This window comes from Amphibalanus amphitrite, unplaced genomic scaffold, assembly GCF_019059575.1.
Source record: "Amphibalanus amphitrite isolate SeventyFive unplaced genomic scaffold, NRLGWU_Aamphi_draft 000134F_arrow, whole genome shotgun sequence".
NCBI lineage: Eukaryota > Metazoa > Arthropoda > Thecostraca > Balanomorpha > Balanidae > Amphibalanus > Amphibalanus amphitrite.
In genome coordinates, this window is record NW_024881629.1 from 513,378 (window position 1) to 532,975 (window position 19,598).

At 51.2% G+C, this 19,598-nt stretch overlaps 2 protein-coding genes across 3 annotated transcripts; both read right to left on the bottom strand.

The window, feature by feature from the left end:
• Window positions 1-156: 156 nt before the first annotated feature.
• LOC122382136 (putative ATPase N2B) lies at window positions 157-6,190 on the bottom strand. The gene is made up of 7 exons (XM_043367081.1): window positions 6,031-6,190; window positions 3,680-4,232; window positions 3,142-3,383; window positions 2,550-2,721; window positions 1,562-1,702; window positions 1,046-1,165; window positions 157-703 (listed from the first exon to the last, which is right to left on the bottom strand). The coding sequence occupies exons 2-7, from the start codon at window positions 4,208-4,210 to the stop codon at window positions 581-583; spliced, it is 1,329 nt and encodes a 442-aa protein (XP_043223016.1). The 5' UTR covers window positions 4,211-4,232; window positions 6,031-6,190; the 3' UTR covers window positions 157-580.
• A 401-nt stretch (window positions 6,191-6,591) lies between these two features.
• Window positions 6,592-13,251, bottom strand: LOC122382138 (alpha/beta hydrolase domain-containing protein 17B-like). Of its 2 annotated transcripts, XR_006256631.1 has the most exons (6): window positions 12,901-13,162; window positions 11,142-11,817; window positions 10,177-10,309; window positions 9,557-9,672; window positions 8,388-8,433; window positions 6,592-7,452 (listed from the first exon to the last, which is right to left on the bottom strand). XR_006256631.1 is itself a non-coding variant. In XM_043367084.1 (5 exons), the coding sequence occupies exons 2-4, from the start codon at window positions 11,783-11,785 to the stop codon at window positions 9,589-9,591; spliced, it is 861 nt and encodes a 286-aa protein (XP_043223019.1). In that variant the 5' UTR covers window positions 11,786-11,817; window positions 12,901-13,251; the 3' UTR covers window positions 6,592-8,433; window positions 9,557-9,588. The 2 variants fall into 2 exon arrangements, 1 of the variants encoding a protein (XP_043223019.1); XM_043367084.1 differs by having other exon boundaries at window positions 6,592-8,433; window positions 12,901-13,251.
• Window positions 13,252-19,598: the final 6,347 nt, after the last annotated feature.

Below are 19,598 nucleotides of genomic sequence, written 5' to 3' on the forward strand. Positions count from 1 at the left end.
AGCAATAATTTTAGAGGATAACTTTTAAAGAGGAAAACTATCTGCAATAGTTCCTTTCCATACTACAATCAACAATTTTGCCATTGCACTAACCAAAGAATAGATATATGGGTTTATCCATTTTTTGCACGAATGTGCCCCACTCTCCCCTACTGCACCACAATGGTGCCCACCAGCTTAAAAACGACACACACCAGCTGCGTATCCCAAACAAGTCTCACCCGCTCGTAACAGCCCTTCGTCAACAACTAGCGATTCTATTTGTATTGCAGACCTCCAAGAGGTCCATGTCAGTGAAATTGAGCTAGGACCGCCACATCCACCTAACCGCCTTGAATCCCACCGCCCCAGAAGTCAGCCACTAATAAATACCACCTTTACCCGTCCCGGATCACATCTGGACCGAATGCCACGAGCTAAAGCTGGCGAATCGATTTCAGCGAGCTCCAAGCATACTAGCGTGCTCTGACAGTAGTCCCCTGAAGCCGGCGCGGGTCCCACTGTCCCAGTTGGAGTGGACTGACTTCGGTGGGTGGCTCGGTGTGACTCTCGGCGGGCGGCGGAGCGGCGGCGGCCGACATCAGGCTGCGGTCTGCTCCCAGCGTGACCAGTAGTCGGCCGTCTGCATCTCAGCCAGGCGCGACACGGTACGCTCGAACGCAAACAACTCCTCCTCGCCGGTGAAGATGCTGGCCTCGGTGAGCTGACGGTGAGCGGGACGGGACGTCGAGGGCGGTCAGAGTCACGAATAGAGCACGGGACGTCAGCCGCAGACAACGGGGAGGTGTATGAATGGAGGAGTACAAACTCAAAGACCCAACTAGAGCAATGCACTCTAGAAAAATAGTTGGTTTCTTCATGTGGCATAAGCAATCAGCGCTAGGGATTTCAATTAAGCTCGCAAGTCACTCGAAGGTGAAGTTTCTTTCCAATTAAATTACACTTCAATTTTATTATCAGTCTAGTACCTTCCACCTAAACTGCATTTTGATGGTCCATCACCATCCCGACCATAAGATACCCGATTTCAGCCTCGTGTCCTCACCGAGTCATTGGTCAGCTTCAGGTCGTCCATGAGTGCCCGCTTGTCGTCGTCCACGTCCATGTCTTTATCGGCGGTGAATAGTTCCTTGAGCGGCACGTCTGCGCTGATGACGACACGCACCTGTCGATGAGACCGCTTACCATCAGAGACGGTCGGATATTGATCCCCCTCCGGCTGGGGGAGGGGGGGGGGCGGTAACAGCGCCAAAAGACCGGCGGTTATTGGAGCCAATCACGCTCGACGCGCCGGCAGAGCGCTGCGACACTGGATGTAATTGCGATCGCTTCCGCTGCTAGGGAATGGATCGGCAAGGAGCAGACTGAGCATCGGGTGTCCCGTGACAGAAGGTCCGCTGCTGATCTATGTGATATGCTTTATTGGACGTTATTAACACAAAGTCCACGTATTGCGCTTAACATTGTCGGAACAGTCTCATCCGACTGGTATCAGCTTCACTGTACGGAGACGCCAAGTGAATGAATGATCGCCGCATTGGCTTCATGACTTCCGACTTACATGGTGGTCATACAGCGTGTCGATCAGCGTGATAAAGCGTCGCGCCTGCGCCCGCTTCTTGGTGTTGAGCTGCGGAACGTCTCTGATGATGACCGTGTGGAAGAACTGCGCCATTGTCAGGTAGTCGGCGGCTCCCAGCGGCTGACGGGCGGGGCAGAGAGACGAAACAACGTCAGGACAACGCTATAGAAGTTTGTAATACACCAGACATCTGTCAAATTTGAATGCAAGCATCGACCGGTGCTGCCGCCACACTAACATAAAACGTCACAATCAGGACACCGTAGAGCGAAATATCATTAAATTGATCATTTTATTCCTAGTATCTCACAAATTTAGTCTCTTGAAAAGCTAGAAATGTCATCAGCAAAATTCATCATAAACCATAAACATGATGGTATGTATGGACTCGTATGCAACCAGGTGAGATCCTGAACCGCTGTCATCATACAGAGAGGGTCATTGGGTACCTAATACACACGCGTCCGATCTCATTTCCCTTAATACGTGTAAAGCCGTCTCCCCACGTGACGAACGACACGCACCCCGCTGACCGGAGAAGTGACGGAAATGAGAGATCGGGAGCCGAACCATTTAGAGCGGGGCACGAAAGACTCGCCACATCTTGGGGATCGTCACCAACTGATACTTCCTTCGTTTTTCTTTATTCAATCATCCCTCCAACAGGCTTTTTGCCCCCACTTACAGGAGGGCTCCTACTCCTCCATGTCCCTCCCCCCACCCCCCCCCCCCCCCACCCCCGAAAACGGCTGACGTGTGAGCCCACCTAACTCCTGGTGACGCAGCTGGGGACGACGCCCGCGGAACGGACAGCACTGGGAATATTTTACTACAAGAAAACATATACTGAACACAGCACAACACAATGTTCTACACACCAGCATCCTGTCACCCCAAATAACCCAGCTGATCGTGTAGGTACTAAGCACACTGCACAGTGCATACATTACCGACACCTTCCACTGACCCGATCACAGAGCTCGGAGAAGGTGCAGTCGGCCACCTGGCCGCACGTGCGCTCAAACTGCACGTCTCGGCCGCGCACGTGCAGCAGCCGGGGCCGCACCACGTCCGTCTCGCGGGCGCAGAGCACCTTGAAGAGCCGGCGCAGGCCAGAGTCGGCGTCACCGTCACTCTTTCTGGCCGGCAAAGGAGGGCGCGTCAGTGCGCACATTTCCACAGACTTACATAGACTTATATATATAGAGACTTGTATAGAGGAGGAGAAATGACGGAGAGGAGAAAGAGAAATGACGGAGAGGAGGAGCAATGACGATACCCGCGAATCTATTGGTCAATGGCTTATTGGGGAATGACGGTAGGCGGTCGCTAGTACGGCATGAAATTCAAACGCTATTGACAGGATGGATTGACTCAGCCTATCTAAATCAGTCACACCCGAAGCGGCGCCACAAATAAAACAAGTCCTCGTAATGCTAGAAATAATGTTTGTGACATTTCGTCGAAGGAAAAGAAATGCAAACAAAGCGTCCAAAACAACTAAATCTTCGCAAATAATAACCAATCGACCCACTCAGCGGTCGGAGGATGGGACTCACAGGAAATAGGTCTTCTCCTGGCTAGCAGCTCCCATGAGTCGATAGTCGATTCCCGAGTCGAGGCACTCCACGAAGCAGTGCCCCTTGAGCACGGGGATGAAGGGCAGGAAGTTGCCGCGCTGCAGACCGTTCTTGTAGAGGTCGTCCGGCGGTCGGTTGCTCGTCGCCACCACGATCACGCCGTTGTAGAAGAGGGAGGTGAACAGTCGCTTCAGGATCATGGCGTCGGCAATGTCGGTCACCTGTTCTGGCACAACGGAAGAAAAGGTGTCGTCAGTCAGGTGAGGTGACGTAGGAAGTGTTCGCATACTGTGTATAGTAAAAGACCATTGTTTGTCTACCGAAAAACCAATACATATCAGTCATTCACAAATACAAACTCACTCAAGAAAATCACAGCAAAAAAAATCATGAAATGTCAGTCAGCACACATCAAAGGTCATTTATTCTAGTTTCTCCGTCGTAAAGGCCGCACAAATTGACTTTCTACCCATCACCAAGCTGAGAATTATGAATCATTCCTTTCGCCGCCACTGACCTGAAACTCGTCGAAGCAGATGAGCCACACCTCATCGGCGATGGCCTCGGCGACCGGCCGGATCGGGTCGAACGCGCGCGGCTTGGTGTCGCTGCTCTGAATCGCCGCGCGCTGTTTGGCCTCGTGGATCCGCCGGTGCACGTCCAGCATAAAGGCATTAAAGTGCACGCGCCGCTTGTGTGGCGTGTCCACACAGTCGTGGAACAGGTCCATCAGCATCGTCTTGCCGGTGCCAACGGTGCCCCAGAGGTAGAGGCCGCGTGGCCGCCGACTGGAAGACGCGCCCAGCGAGAAGAGCCGCGACAGAAGCGAGCGGCGCGGCGGCGAGTAGCCGTCCAGGCTGCGGTGGATCTGGTCGAGCCGCTGCACGATGGCCGCCTGGTACTCGTCGGCGTACAGAGAGCCGTCGGCCAGCCGGCGCTGGTACACGGCCAGGGGTCCGCCGGGCGCCGCCGCCGACAGCAGTCGCGTCCCCAGCCGGCGGGAGGCCACTGCCGCCGCAGTGCCGCACACTGCCCGCTGCAGGGTCATTGCTGCAGTACGCTGCCTCTCCCTGAATAGGAAACCGACCCATGTCAGGGGCAGCAGATGGCATCAAAGTGCAGCAGACAGCACTTTGAAGCATGTAAACATTTCAGTGCTGGTTTTCATAAAAATAACTCATTAGATGGCAAATCATTAGAGTCCAAAATTCATTTGAATAGGTCTAATGCTAGGTCAAGGATAGGTCAAGCTAAAAGCTACTATTACATCACATTCACTAGGCACTGCTTTTACACTTAGACAGAGAAGAGTTTTGGGCAGAGACCAGAGTTTTACCAGAATATACTCAGAATGATAGACTAGAAAAAAAAATCCATACATTAGGTATGCTAGATGCCTGTGAAACTTATGTGCTCAAATTTGGCACAAGTGAATTAGCATTGAAATTCTAATATTTGTGCCTAAAGCTTGATGCTTATTTGAGCCAGAATTGGGTCACTTTTACATAAAGCATAAGTGCATACCTACCAACAAAGGCTATTCAACCATAAAGAGTGTTCCTGGGCAGAACAATTCCTGCCTCAAAAACAGGTGGAACAGTGTTTTGGGGTGTCTTGTGACCTTGAAGGCTAGGATCCACCATATTTGTTTGAAATCAGTGACTGCTCACTTCTCATTGAACTAAGCAGTACCATACCACACGCTTTCAAAAATAATGGTAATGTATATCCATGGATTAGGTATTCCTGGATCGGACACTCCGCCGATTTTCCGACCACCCGGCGGCGGCGGCGGATTTCCCGACGGCGAGGGCGCTGGCGCCATTTTAGCATTGCGGGCTATGGGCGGAGCGTGTGTTTTTGTATACTTTTGTCGTTTATTACTTACCTGTAACCGATTTTGATGAAAAATTTTGTGAACCTGGTAGAACAGGAATTGAGGAATGTCATGAAAATATTATTTTCCCAGTTTTGATTTAAGAAGCTGCTTAAATTCTGCTGAAAAGTGAGGGTTCGTGATTACAGCCGAAGAGCCAATGTTAGAATAAAGTTAAGTTTTATGCGATAACATGAAAATAAGTTGATATTTGTATCAAATCATCAATAGGAACTTGTTTGACCGCCGAGGAACGATGATATTTGATGATAAATTGCATCGGCAAGTCAAGAATACGGGCTCAGTTTATGGGCATCAGGTAATGATTCCGTATGTGATAGTGACTAAATGGAGCCATAATAATTATAAGAAAGAACTTGAAATATGTGTTAAGTCTCTGAAATCGTGTCTTATGAGCTAAAGTTCGCTAATTTCGCCCTCCATTACCGCGTTTTTAGCACGCAAGCCGGTGCGGCGGCCGCCGGCGCACTCGCCGCCGATGTTTCGGAGCTCCGCCACCAGGGCGGCCGCTTGGTCGCCGGCGCTAGTGTTGGGGAATAGGGAGTGTCCTATCCAGGTATACTTCATCCATGGTATATCTTTAGATGACCAAGTGATGTTTTGGGGTTCATTTGGATGCATGGAACACATATTGATATGCTGATGCATTCCATTGAGCATTGGTTGAATGTATAACATTGTTGGGCAGATGTGTTGTATTTAGTATGCTTATATTGGATGTTATAACCAGGCTAGGGCTTCGGACTGGCCTTGACGCTATTGCGTCAAAAAATTAGTTGGCTGCTATGCACCATACCTTATCAGGGCATGTGGTTACGCCAAATGTGGGCCAAAATTTTCAGCACAATCCACTAGACATATTCGACACAGTATGCATTTTTCCAGTCCAGTTTCAGAACACTTACAATTTAAAGAAAGTGGAAAAATGACATTTCAATTTCCTTAGCTTCAGCCGCACACTATACGCTTACCTGATTTATCGTCTATTATCTAATCAAGTATCTCCCTAAAAATAATGTCATTGTTCTAGAGAATTATCTTTCATTTCTATTTGAATAAACACACTGAAATCATCATCACTCTTTGATTGTGACTTCTTTATCGTTTCGATCGTTTCCACAAACTTGCAAAAGAAATCACCAAGCGTCATGATTGAATTAGTGGCTTCAGAATTGTCTCCATTGTTTGCTTCCAAATTTGCAGCTTGAATGAAATCCTTTCCTTTGGTAAAATACCGTGTGCATAGAGCAGGCATCAAATCCCATCAAATCCCAGCTCCGAAGTCCCAACAGCAACTATAATTTTATTTGAGACCCTTTCACTCATTGTCACATTTTCCCGTGTTTTTGAGAATGGACAATAAGCTATCACAAGCGCCACCTCAGTCAGGGCCCTGGCTCTGTTTGGACGAAACAGTTCAGGGATAAGGACGTGACTAGAGCTATTTGAAATATCACCACCCACCAGCTACTATCTCTCCTCCCAAAGCTGGTATAGCATCTCTCGGATATGAGCATAAGAAAACCGAGCCAGACAGTTACGATTGTATTGTATGCATTCAGGCAAATCGGTCAGTGGATATTCGGGCTTTGACGAGCAGGTGGGCGGCAAACCATGCAATCAAAGTGGGATGAAAAAGAAAAGTTGGCCGGCAATTTCGGAATTCTTGGCCAATGAAAAAGTCACAATGATTCAGGATCAGCGCCGGAACACTTGGGTGCGCCGGCCCGTTGCTTGCACTGAACATTGTACAGACCAGCCCCGGGTCCCGGCTCGAACAAGAAGCACGCCGCGTATACTTACACAGACCTCAAGGCAATTAGGAGAGCGCCCGGGACCGGCGGGCACCCGGCGGTGACAGCCCACCGGGGGCCAAGGCAAAACAAGGTCCAAACGACGCACCGCGCTAACTTAGAGTACACAACAGACTGGTTCTACGAGGTATAAAGACACAGTTTCAAAATACGATGATCGGTGACCAGATTCGATAGGGCTATCTCACTGATCTTTCTCTCTCTCACACACACTCGCGCTGCTCGGCTCACAGTCACACGGCGTCCGGCCGGCCCGCCACCAGCGCGGCCCGGCGGCCGGCCGCGGCGGCGGGCCCTCGGCTGAGATCAGCTGTGTCCCGGCCGGCGGCGTCCCGGGTCGCCCTGGCACCCCGTATACAGCCAATGGAAAGTGATAACACGCGTGTGCAGAGGAGCCGAGGCCGGTCGGCCGTGTCGGACGTCCGGCTCGCTCGGCGCGCGATTGTACTGGTGCAAGTCTTGAGGCCGGCCGGCCGCTCAGAGCAGCTTCTCGCCCATCCAGCCGCCGTCGCTGGGACTGCCCAGGCGGAGGTCACAGAGTGAGGCGGCGGCGGCGGCCAGCGCTGCCGGCCGCTCGGCCTGCAACAGGCGGCAGCCGGGTCAGCGCGAGCGCCCGCTGGCCGCCAAAGGCACCGAGACACGCAGTCGGACCCACACTCGCGGCGCCGCTCCCTCTCACACGCAGCTCGTCATCGTATGTACACAACAGCGGCGGCCGTGGCGCCGACCGCGCCCCTCCGGCTCTGCAGCACCCAGCCCGGCTCCGGAACAGTGGCCGTCCCCGGCGGCCCCGAGCACACAGACTCCACACAGCGGTCCCCGCTCGCGGGACGGAATCATGACCCAACCAGGCACGTGCCGCATGCAACGACTACACCGAAAGGGAGAATGGTCCGACGCACCAGGACAGCAAATAGGCTACATCAGGCACACCCCAGCCAGTACAACGAGGAATTACGAAGGGGTGGCAGCTAGGCACGTGACAAAAGATCGAAGGGAGTCAACAACGCAACCTTTGACAGATAGATTGCAGATATTCTGTAGATCAAGTTGACATAAAACTAAGCATTCGTCTACGCTGTGGATACAGCAAATATGGAGACGGTTCAGCTATGTAACTCATGCAGTCGCGACCTCCAATAAATAAGTGGTAAAGGAAGCAGACCCAATTCAGTCATGCAAACATGAAATAATCTACGAAAAAGAAAGATACATTACAGAAGAGAAAAACAATTTCTCAAGTCTGCTTTCCCACCAACAGCTGATCCCGAAAATACTCCCATTCCGAGCGATCTACGCATCTCCCAAGGGCTGGTCGACGTCCCTCGGTGTCTTTTCCCACGGGCCGAACAAGCACCCCGGACATAGAAAGACTGCCACTACGCCCGCTAGCGGCAGCGCCGGACCCAGTCCGGCTTGGTCGGTCGGCCGCCGCGCGGCGCGCGCAAGCAGGGTCTCGGGCACACTCAGCAGGCGCCGTACACACGTGCTACACCCTGCGGCTGCTCCCTTACGGCCGAGAGCTCTGTCGGCGGCTGTTCCGGCGCACCGGGCGGCACTCTGCAACACAACGCCGGCACCGGTCAGTCGTCAGTCGGCGGAGGGGAGTGGGACGCAGGTACGCAGGGGCGCCGGTCAGTCGTCAGTCGGCGGAGGGGAGCAGGGCGCAGGAACGCAGGGCGACAGCCGGGAGACGGCACCGCCCAGTGGATGTTGAACACTCGGTAAAATGCATGGTACACACAGCCATAACGACACAACTATGAATGCAGATGCTTTAGCGGCAGCTACACAAAAACAATAAAATATCGGAAAACTATCTCGTTTTGAATTCTTAATCAGGCCAGAATCCCGAGTAATGGTGTTTGGAGCACAACGTAATATGTTTCACAGCCAATGTTGGAAATAAGACCCTTTGCTGGTCCCAGTCGGGTCCATATGATTCTGTTCTCCTTTACAAATTTATACTCTGGCACCTAAAATCTCTTAAATTTCCAGCCTATGTAAAGAAAACTGCTATAATTACCTATGCCTAAAACATGCAGTTATATGCATTGAAAGAACACATTGTATCAACTGTCACATTTAGTAGGCCGAACATATGATTTTCCTGTTGAGTGTTCTAAAAGCTGGGCGGTTCTCCGGACGGATTTTATCCTCCGGGACCAGGACCAACATTCACAAGTCCAACATGGTTCACAGCTGAGTAATCCTTCGAAACTTCTGAATTCTGTTCTATTTGGTAGTGCAATATAGTACGATACTAAGCACTAGCAGCCTACCCACGGATCGGTCTCAGTGCAACCTTTATGGCTAGCATGTCAGGATAATATCGTCGCCGGTTGCTATGCCTCCAATAATCACCTAAAAAGCTACGCTAACTATTCAAAACCGGCGCAGAGCTGATAGCGTCCTCTCCAGTACAGTAACGTCAGAGCAGCAAGAAAATACTCGAACGGCCGCTATCGCATCCCACGGGATTCCCTTGGAGACGAATAACGACATCATTGTATGGAGTGTACCAACTGAACCGTGCGCACTTCACACTCGACACTCAACAGTCAAGCGCATGAGTCACGGAGATCACAAGATCTCCCTCTCAGCCACTAGAAACACCCAGTCCTTTGACCACCCGCGTCTCCGCCCGACCCTCCCCGTCCCGACTATGCGGCCCGGAACTCACGGTTGCCGGCCGACGTGCGCCGGCACTGAGCGTCAGTTGGGCAGGTCGTCGGACACAAACTTCTTCAGCCGCTCCAGGTACTGGCCGTGTACCTCGATATCATTGTGGCCGGCCCCCTGACGACGGGTGGTGGGGTCAGTACGGGTCAGCAGACGGTCAGCCCCGTACGGGTCAGCGGGTGGTCAGCACATACGGGTCACACGGACAGCTGGGAGCGTATGCCAGCACGTCAGACCCGGACGGCGGACCTGGTGCCAATGGGGATACACATATGACATAATGCATGAGGTAGTTATTTATGCACCATGCAATTTTATACACACGGAGGCCAGAGAAGGCGTGGTGCGAAGATGACGTCCGTCGAATATAAGGGCTACACACGATCGTCCGTCGAACATAAGGGCTTCATAGATCGAGAGAGCATTCATTGTTATCGACTAGTCATTTAACAATCGAATGTTTGCTGAGATAGGCTCCCAATCTGACTCAGACAGAGTTGCCTCTATAGTAGTCTATCTCACGGCCGATATCAGAGATATGGCGCCCGTCTCCGCCCTTTGACATGTCGGCAATCTGCCGTCGGGGGTCAGAGTGCCGTCTGGGGCAGACCGGAATCTCACCTCGACCCAGAGCGGCTCGACGGCGCGCGGACACTTGGCGTGGATGGCCAGGCCGTGTGAAAAGTCGATCACCTCGTCTTCCGTACCGTGAATCACCAGCACTGGAGACTTGATCTTCGGCGCCTTGTCGATACTGAAACGCCAAAAGGAACGTCGTCACGGTGCAAGGATTTACGGGAAGTTTGCGCGTTGTCATAGCAACGCTGATAGGCGCAGCTACAAACAACACAGAAATACAGATCCAGCTTGCTGGAGTTCCAATTATTGCAGAACGGTCGACACAACAAAACGGTGCACATGTTTGCACCGTTGTGTTTATGTGAAAGCCGACTGGTTTTCCTACCCGAAAAATCATGCCCCGGTCATTGAATCACGGCCAGTCGTGCAGTTTTGGTGTGCACCGCTCGGTTTGGGGAAGACGGAAAGAGACACATACAGCTAACGGTGCCCCGAAACCGGCCCGGCGGCAAACTTCCGCGAGCGGCGCCCGGCGCCGCGCCGAGCGCCGCGCCTGCAGACCACCCCCGGCCCCACACGATGGAAACCAGTTGACAAGCGGTCAGATCAGAGCCGGCCGCGGCGCTGAGGCGCTGGCCGGATCGGACCGGCCGCAGCGCTCAGGCACCGGCCAGATCAGACCGGGTAACACATGCAATGCTCGACTTACCGTCGCTACGTCAAGAGATGCAGCTTATCTCTCGAAACCGGATGAAGTCGACACGGAATGAGGAGATTTACTATCGCCGCAAACCAAAAGTAAGATGAAATATCATAGATCACTCGGCACAATATTGTCCGATAAATATGGTAGGTACCTCACTACGCTAATTGTGTAATCCTTCAACATCAGCTCGTCTTTCAAACAGTGTAACCAAGAGGATAACTTTACAGTAACCTAACTCAGAAATATGTGTCGAGAACGTCCTGTTAACACCGCGCTGTGCTTCAAAAGCACCCTCACTCACTTGGGGAAGGCGTCGAAGAACCAGGTGCGCTGCGTCTTGAACGCCACGCGCATGCCGGACATGAGCGGTGAGTGGAGCACCACGCCGCCGAACTCGTGTCGCGACGCCAGGTCGACGGTGGGCACGGTGCCGATGCTCTGACCGTAGAGGATCACCGACTCGGGCGGCACGCCGTACCGACTGTGCAGCGCCAGCCACGCCGCCTCGATGTCGGCGTACAGGTTCTTCTCGGACGGACGGCCGGTGCCGTCACCGTAGCCCGAGTAGTCGTAGCTGAACACGTTACAGTTGATGCGTGAGCCCAGCCCAAGGTAGAAACTGCTCATCTGGCCCAGGTCCACGGCGTTCCCGTGTGAGAACAGCACCGTGTACTTGGCGTTGGGGCAGCACTTGATGTACATGCAGGCGATGCGGTTGCCCTTGCTGGTGCGCGTGTAGAACGCCTCCATGGCCTCCTTCTCCTTGTCGGTGTAGAGCCAGTCGGCTCGCTCTGTGAGGATGATGTTGTGCTTGTCGCCCGTCTCGTCGGCCATCAGACTGTATGTGGCCTCGGGCGGCAGGAACGCCAGCTTCCCGGCGATCCGTGACGGGCATGGTGGACAGCAGAACAGGCAGCACAGCTCGGTCAGACTGAGACCGTTCATGGCTGGGGCGGGGCCGGCCAGACTGGGCCGAGCTGCGGACACAGAGAGGAGAGGCCCGTCAGCTAAGACACAGGGCGAACAGGCTGAACACATCAGCACAACAGAGGCGGTGCCTGTCACCGGAGACATAGAAAGGTGAGCTACATACAGCAATAACCTATGAAGATACCACAAAAACGAGGTAAACTTGCCTTTGGGCATTTAGGCGTCATACACCCAGACAAACGCTTGATATCTGACACTGGGTATCCTTACACTCACATAAGTTGATTCCAGTATTGGGCCATGATTTAGGGGTTGTAAAAAATTAAGAATACTATATTGATGTAGGTATAGCTTACATAATTTAATAATTAACAATCTAAAATAATTTTAAATATTAGGCCTGGTCGGAATCGGCTGCTGTGCTGTTGTCAGCTGAGATCCAAGCCCCTGATTGGTCGAGGTATTGATGACGTATCACACCTTCCCGCGCTGTGACGTCATACCTCTGCTGACAGCTGGCTTTTCGGCTGCTGGGAGAGGGCAGCAGCACGTCAGCCGAAATTCAAAGTGGCTCAAAAGTGGCACATGTAAGTCAAAGCGCAGCTTTATAGTGCAGGTGGTTAGTTTTTTTTATACAATGTTTTTTACTTATTTTGTATTTAATATTTTCGTGAAAGAAAGCAATCATTTTTTTCATGGCGCAATGTGCGAGTCAGCCTGAAAACAGTACCTACAAATCAAAATGCCAGCACCGGCTCAATTATCAATCCTGTAATTTTTTCTATAGCCTCAGCAAATAAACCTCAGAAATATAATGTAACGGAAGATAGTCGTTGAAAAAAGCGCGAAAATGCTACCTGTCCTCAAGTCTCAACCCTATCTGTCGAGCTCCATCTTTGGCTGACGTTTCCTGTCAACCGACTATGAACAAGCCCATCAGCAGCGTGATGTGGGCGGGGCTTATTCTCGGCTGACAAAGTTCTGTCAGCCGATTCCGACCAGGCCTATTATAAAGTGCCACAATTTGTGTTGCAATCTCAAAATACATGCCCTCCGTATACTTCCCCTGAAGTCCACCCTTAAAAGATGAAATCAAAGGCTGAGATAAAAACAAAAACATAAAAACTCACCTAGCTTACCGAGCAGATGAATTTAATACACTAATGACGAAATATAACACCTACAAGCAAAGTGTGAAAACTACAGTGCAACTCTTGAATTCAATGACAAAACTGAAGCATGGGACTTAATCACTTTAATAAAGAGTATCCACAAGCATTTTGACCGGGTATTATACCCAAAACTCAACAAAAATCGCCAACAGAACCTTCACACAAACGCGAATAATTTTTTTACAGGCCCTCCAACTTCCGAGGAAATAATTGCTTGCTGTAACTCCAGTCACCCTTGTGACGTCATTACAATCTTGAGATTCAATTGGCTAACTTCTGTATACGCTTGCTTCGATTTTCGAGCATTCACCGCAGAAACTGACAATATACCCACCATTTCTTGAACTTGATAACTTCTATGATATTTTCACATATAAATCAAGTAAAACTTGATTTCATTATTTGAAAAAAGGCAGAAAGTTTCAAAACTTGCAATTATTTTTAAACCTACAACGTCATCAATTCGAACAAATGAGCAGGATGCGCTCTGCTCTTTAACATTATCTTTGTGTTATGCGAATTTCGTTACAAAGTTGGCGCACTCAAGAACTGCCTGAGGCGGTATGAGTAAAAATAGAGCTGCAGGATTTCTGCATGATCCAGGCCGCACGGCACATTGAGCATTGGGCCGCACGGGCCGCACATATTCTATTTCTCACGGTGACTATAATCTATGGCCGCACACCAGTCGGAATTCGTCATTCGACATTCCAATAAAGAACAAAATGAAGGACCATCGGTGCTGCAAGACAACTTAAATCATATTTTATCTCGAGAAGTCTCAAATCTGATCATTTGTACAACGGTCGTTTCGCAGTACCTATACCTACCTAGCTAGGTAGGTACCCTTTTCCAGAAGGGGTCAGAAGCCGGGCCGCTCTGACTTCCTGCGGGTCCAAAGGGTCAAGCGTGGGACGGATAGCACCTACAAGCCCCGCGTTCGATGTCTCTCGGACGGCTAAGATTCTACGCCGTTTGTTTGTTTGTTTTGTTGGGTTAGGCCCTTTCGGTCCAATTAGACCATTTCAGAGTCGGGAGGATGATAGGATATAGGGGGAGACATTGGTCTGGGCAGGCACCCTAGTGAGTCACCGGGGCTGAGCCCGTCCAGAGGACAGGCCACCCAGCCCCTAGGTACTCACGGCACCCGGCTACGGGGTGCGCTCCCTCGGGAGCAGCAGTGCCGCTCCAAGGGAGCAGCCCGCATGGGATAAAGTTGCCTGTCCAGCCCGGAGAGGTTTGCGGCGTGGAGGAGAAGGATTTCTGTATCCTGAGGATAGAAGCACGGAACGGTGTCTACGCCGTCCAGTGGCGTATCTAGGATTTCTCTCAGGGGGGATCCGCAGTCAAAAGGGCCCTTGACTGACTGGGTTGAAAGGGCCCTTAAGTGGCAAAAGGGCTCTTGTAGCCTGAGTTGAAAGGGCGTTCAACCCGCGTCCCGTGGGGGGGGGGGGCGAAACGGCCCCCTGCCCTCTTCCGTAGCTATCTCCTAAATGACTGCAGACATCCCCACCAAACTTTCAGAACCTCTACGGGCATCCATTTTACACATTGTGACCATTGTTTTTTTCCAGAGGCTATGATAGGTTGGCCGCAAATGACGTCATGTTCTGCCATTTTCGACCCAAAAAAGGTTTCGCAGGAAGAGCTGTCAGCCCTACAGAGCTGTAGAAATATAAAAATGTTCCGAGATAAAAGGTGTACAATTAACAGGCCTAGGTCAAATCTGAGCACAGTTTAGCCCCGCCTTGGGTTGGGCCCAGGCTGGAAGGTTGACCCTAGGTCAAATCTGAGCACAAATTACAGAAAGAGTGTCAAAAGAGTTTTGTTTGTTTTGTTGGGCTATACCCTTTCGGTCTGACCAGACCATTTCAGGGCCGGAAGGATGATAGGAATTGAGGGAGACATTGGTCTGGGTGGGCACCTTGGTGAGTCACCGGGGCTGAGCCTGTCCAACAGGACAGGCCGACCAGCCCCCCAAAGTGCTCACTGCACCCGGTTACGAGTGTGCTTCCTTAGGAGCTGCAGTGCGCTCCAATGGGAGCCGCCCGCATGGTATAAAGTTGCCCGTCCAGGTCCAGCCTGGATCATGGGTTGCGGCATGGAGGAGAAGGATTTGAATGTCCTGAGGATGGAAACGGCGAAACGGGTGTTAACCCGCGCCGGGCCGGGGGGGGGGGGGGTGTTTGAACACCCCCTGCGGTTTTTCGCAGATATCTCAAAAACGGCGGCGCTCCACACCTGTTTGTGCATATTTTCCGCACATGTTGTGAAAATTTCAGACCCAGGTCGCCTTAGGTCAGGTCACCAGGTCACGCCAAGTGACCTCACCTCAGAAAAAAATAAGAATGCTCGTCATAGCTACACCGATTGATCGATTGCCTTGAAACTTTCAGCGATTGATAAGAGCAACATAATCTATAAAATGTTTATCTCGGAATTTCGATATCGGTGACCTAAGGTCAGGTCAGTATCGCGGCCTCTCCATTAGGTACCTATCAGTCAATGGGAGAAAATTGAAAAGCGTCTGTTTTGCACGAACGCTATTCTAGACACTCTCTAACATCGAGATGTAAGTAAAATTGGCACACTGAATCGGAAAATGGCAACTGTGACCCCTCGTTATGTCCCCGAGGTCATCTCAGGTCACGAACAGAATCTAACAGTTTTTCGCCAATAACTTCTGATAGAGGCGTGCTAGAGCGCTGAAAACGCCTTAGATGTGTTCGAATCGACGTTGCGGATCGAATGATATGTAACATGACCTTTTCCGGTCAGGTCATGACCTTGACCTGAGGTCAAATTTTCAAGTTGACCTTTCAAGGTCCAATTATAGTTCATTCAACGCGTCTCGACGAGAGGAACACGATGCTGGCAAAATTAATGTCATGACTCTTTTGAGTCAAAAGTTATTGTCGAAAAAAAACGCTTTTCGTAAAAACGGCTATTTTTGGAGTTTTTGCCCTCTGGAGGCTAAACCGTTGACCTGAGGTCAAATCTGAGAACATCACTCAGAAAGGTCTGTAAAAGGGCTATTGAATGCCCTTTTCTCTGGCGCTGTAGCTCTATCGGTTCCCGAGATAGTCGTTGGCAGTTTCCAAAATGTTGAAATAGTCAACATTTTACCTTTGGTGACCCCTTGTGACCTGACCTTTGACCTGACCCAAAAAATGACCTTAGTTTTTTCGTCCTTATTTTGGACGTTCTTTCGATTGCCGCTTTTCGCGTGTCGCTACGTGGCCCAGGAGCCGAGTTAGAAGGGGGTGTTCAGACACACCCCCCCTTCCGGCCCGGCGCGGAATCTCAGAGCACCGGCCCGGCGCGGGTTAAAAGAGCTATTAACTACGCTTTTCCCCGGCACAGCATTCATTTCCGAGTGATGCGGTGGTTTGTTGAAAGTTGTCGAAATTGGACCAGAAAATTGGCGAAATTTAGCCTTGGATGACCTATGTGAACTGACCTTTGACCTGATCTAAAAATGACCAGAGTAATTTCGTCATTATTGTTTGCGTCCTTTCGAACGCTGCCTTTGGCGTGCTGGTATGTACGTGGCTCAGAAGCCGAGTTAGAAGCAGGGGTGTGGAGCCGGAGCTGGAGCCGGAGCCGCCGGAGCCGGCATATTTTGCCCGGAGCCGGAACCGGAGCCGGAGCCGTCCAAAAGGCGGCGACTCCGGCTGCTTTTTTGAAGAGGAAAAAATTATTGACCTACATAGTTCGGTTTGACAGTACAAGGCAGTAAAACATGTGGTATTCAAAATAGCCTTGTTATGCAAATACAGAAGCAACGTGAACCAATCCTTCATCTTTTCTCTTCCACCCGTATTTAATTGTATAGAGGATGTACTGAGTATTGGAGTCGAAGCCGGAGCCGGAGCCGAAGCCGATTTTTTCTCCAGAGCTGGAGCCGGAGACGTCTGAAATTTCCACGGCTCCGCATCCCTGGTTAGAAGGACCCTGGCCGGCCGAGTGGGAGGGTGGGTGCCACCACATCGTTTTTTTTTTGCGACAGCTCGGAACACGTCGGCAACAGAGAGCCAAAACTGGGCATAGCTACCTGACCTTTGATGCAAACCGGACCTTGTGACACCTGCATTTTCAAGGGGGGCCTCTGGTCGTCTTAAGGACCCTCTGTTACCCTCAGAGGGACCCTCTGAGGGCCTCTGCAGACTATCACTGGCCTCAAAGGGCACTCTAGTGGCCTCCATGGACCTTCTAGGTACCTGAAAGGGCCCTTTGTTTTCTCTCCAGGGGCCCTTGTTTACCTCAAAAGGTCCTCTTTTACTTCAGATGGTCGTATGTTTGTCTAATACATGAGGCCCCTGGTGGCCTGAGAGGCCCTGTTTGTGTCCCAAAGGGCCCTTTGTTGACCTCTTAACCCTATTAGTGGCAGGGGGGGTTGTTTTCATCCACCCCTCAGGTTTTTCGGAAATATCTCCGAAACCGCTGAAGCTACGATGCTGAAATTTTCTGACTTTTCCTAAAACTAAATTGGGCACATTCCCTGAACATTTCAAGTTCATAACTTTACCAGGGGCGGCTCCAGAGCACTGGGAATTGGGGGGTCCTATTCGTGAAGCGAGTCATTTGGGCGAAGATCACGATGCTGCACCAGTTTTACGAACAGTGAATGAAAGGTATCATGTGATAACATATAAAGTTATTGTGCATCCTCTTTGGACACGTTTTTGCTATAATAGGCGGATCCAGGCGTCCAAAAAGGGGGGTTATGTTTTACCTCCCAACATAGGTGCCCTGACACCGCCTATGCATGACCAATACAATTGTAGTCGTTCTCTCATAAGAAAATTGTAACATAACAAGACCATTACCACCCTTTTTAGAAACAGTACCAACAAAAACCTTATTTACTATACTTTTTGTGTACCCCAATCTCAATTACCTGTATCCGCCTATGATTTTTGAAAATGCATATTTTTAGGATCCATGTGAATTCCTAGTTCATTCTCTATCGATCGGCAAAAGTTGCGTTAAGATTGGTTCAGAAACCTGGCCGTGATAAACAGTCTAAAATGTATCTGCAATTTGCCCGTTTTTACCCCCCTCTACCCCCCCCCCCTATTGACATTTTTTAATTTTTATTTTTTAGAAATGTAGATCACGTTGAGCGAAATCGAATGCCGTTTGAATTTTGAAAATCGGCCCGTTAGATCTCGAGATATCAAGGGGGGGTCGTAAACAGCCCCCCCCCCCTGCCACTAATAGGGGTAGCCAGGAGCCTGCCACTAATAGGGTTAAGGCCCCTAGTTGGCCTAAAAAGTCCTCTGATTGTTCTAAAGGGCCCTCTGTTCCCCTCAGAGGGCCAGTCTTTTCCTCAGAGTGCCTGCTGACCTCATAGAGCCCATAGTGGCCTGACATAGCCTTCATATCACCTCAGAGGGCCCTCTGTTGTAAGGCTCAAGTGACCTTCTCAGAGGGCTCCGGCTGCCCTGTGACTGACAATTGTCCACTCTTATCCCCCTTTTGGGTGACCTATTTCCCCCTCTGACACCCAAGCCAAAATACAATTTTGGGACACTGACTCCGAGGGCCAGTTGATTTTCAGAGGGCCCTCTTTGAAGTGGATGTGAGGACCCGCTATTCGCCTCAGAGGGCCCTCTGGTGGCTTCAGACTTCAGAGGACCCTATTTTGGTATCAGCGGGCGCCTCTCTGTGGCATCAGAGGGCCCTCAGAGGCCTCAAATGGCCTTATTAATCTCAGAGAGCTGTCTTTGAACTCAGAGGGATCTTTTTTACTTCTTTGTGGTGTCTAAGGGGGGCCCTCTGGCCTTTGTTCGCCTCAAGGGGCCTCAAGGGGTCCTCCGATGACTTCCAAGGACCCTCTTTGATCTCAGAGGGCCTGATGACCTCATAGGGCTCATGGTGGTCTGACATAGCATCATATCACCTCAGAAGGCCCTCCAGTGGCCTGAGAGGGCACTTTGTGGCCTTTGAAGGCCCTCCATTCGCCTAAGAGGGCCCTCTTTGATCTCTTTGATCTCTTCGATCTCAGAGGGCCCTCTTTGAGGTGGCTGTGAGGGCCCTTTGTTCACCTCAGAGGGCCCTCTGGTGACCTCCAGGGACCATCTTTAATCTAAGAGGGCCGTCTGGTGGCCTCATAGGATACCTTGTGGCCTGAAATTGACCCTCGCACCTCAGAGGCCCTTCTGTTCGTCTTAACAGGCCCTCTGCTGGTCTTAGCGGACCTTTTGTGTGCCTGGGAGGGCCCCCTGAGTACCTGAGAGGGCCCTCTGTGTGTTTGAGAGGGCCCTCTGTGTGCCTGAAAGGGCCCTCTGTATAGTTTGCCTGAGAGGGCCCTCTGTGTGCCTGAGGGGGCCCTATGTGTACCTGAGAGGGTCCTCTGTGTGGCTGAGAGGGCCCTCTGTGTGTCTCAGAGGACCATATGTGTACCTGAGAGGGCCCTCTGTGTGTCTGAGAGGGCCCTTTGTGTGTCTCAGAGGGCCTTTGTGTGCCTGAGAGGGCCCTCTGTGTGTTTGAGAGGGCCCTCTATGTGCCTGAAAGGGCCCTCTGTGTACCTGAGAGGGCCCTCCGTGTGTTTTAGAGGGCCCTCTGTGTGCCTGAAAGGGCCCTCTGTGTACCTGAGAGGGCCCTCTGTTTGCCTGAGAGGGCCCTCTGTTTGCCTGAGAGGGCCCTCTGTG

What these genes read in the sequence shown, in the direction of transcription:
- LOC122382136 (XM_043367081.1), bottom strand. Translation starts at nt 4,210, where the DNA reads ATGACCCTGCAGCGGGCAGTGTGCGGCACTGCGGCGGCAGTGGCCTCC. An exon ending in TCTCCGAGCTCTGTGATCGG is followed by an intron (nt 1,703 to 2,549) that starts GTCAGTGGAAGG and finishes CCCGCCCGTCAG; the next exon opens with CCGCTGGGAGCCGCCGACTA. An exon ending in ACACGCTGTATGACCACCAT is followed by an intron (nt 1,166 to 1,561) that starts GTAAGTCGGAAG and finishes TCTCATCGACAG; the next exon opens with GTGCGTGTCGTCATCAGCGC.
- LOC122382138 (XM_043367084.1), bottom strand. Translation starts at nt 11,785, where the DNA reads ATGAACGGTCTCAGTCTGACCGAGCTGTGCTGCCTGTTCTGCTGTCCA. An exon ending in TTCTTCGACGCCTTCCCCAA is followed by an intron (nt 10,310 to 11,141) that starts GTGAGTGAGGGT and finishes TTGGCGTTTCAG; the next exon opens with TATCGACAAGGCGCCGAAGA. An exon ending in TCGAGCCGCTCTGGGTCGAG is followed by an intron (nt 9,673 to 10,176) that starts GTGAGATTCCGG and finishes ACCCGTCGTCAG; the next exon opens with GGGGCCGGCCACAATGATAT.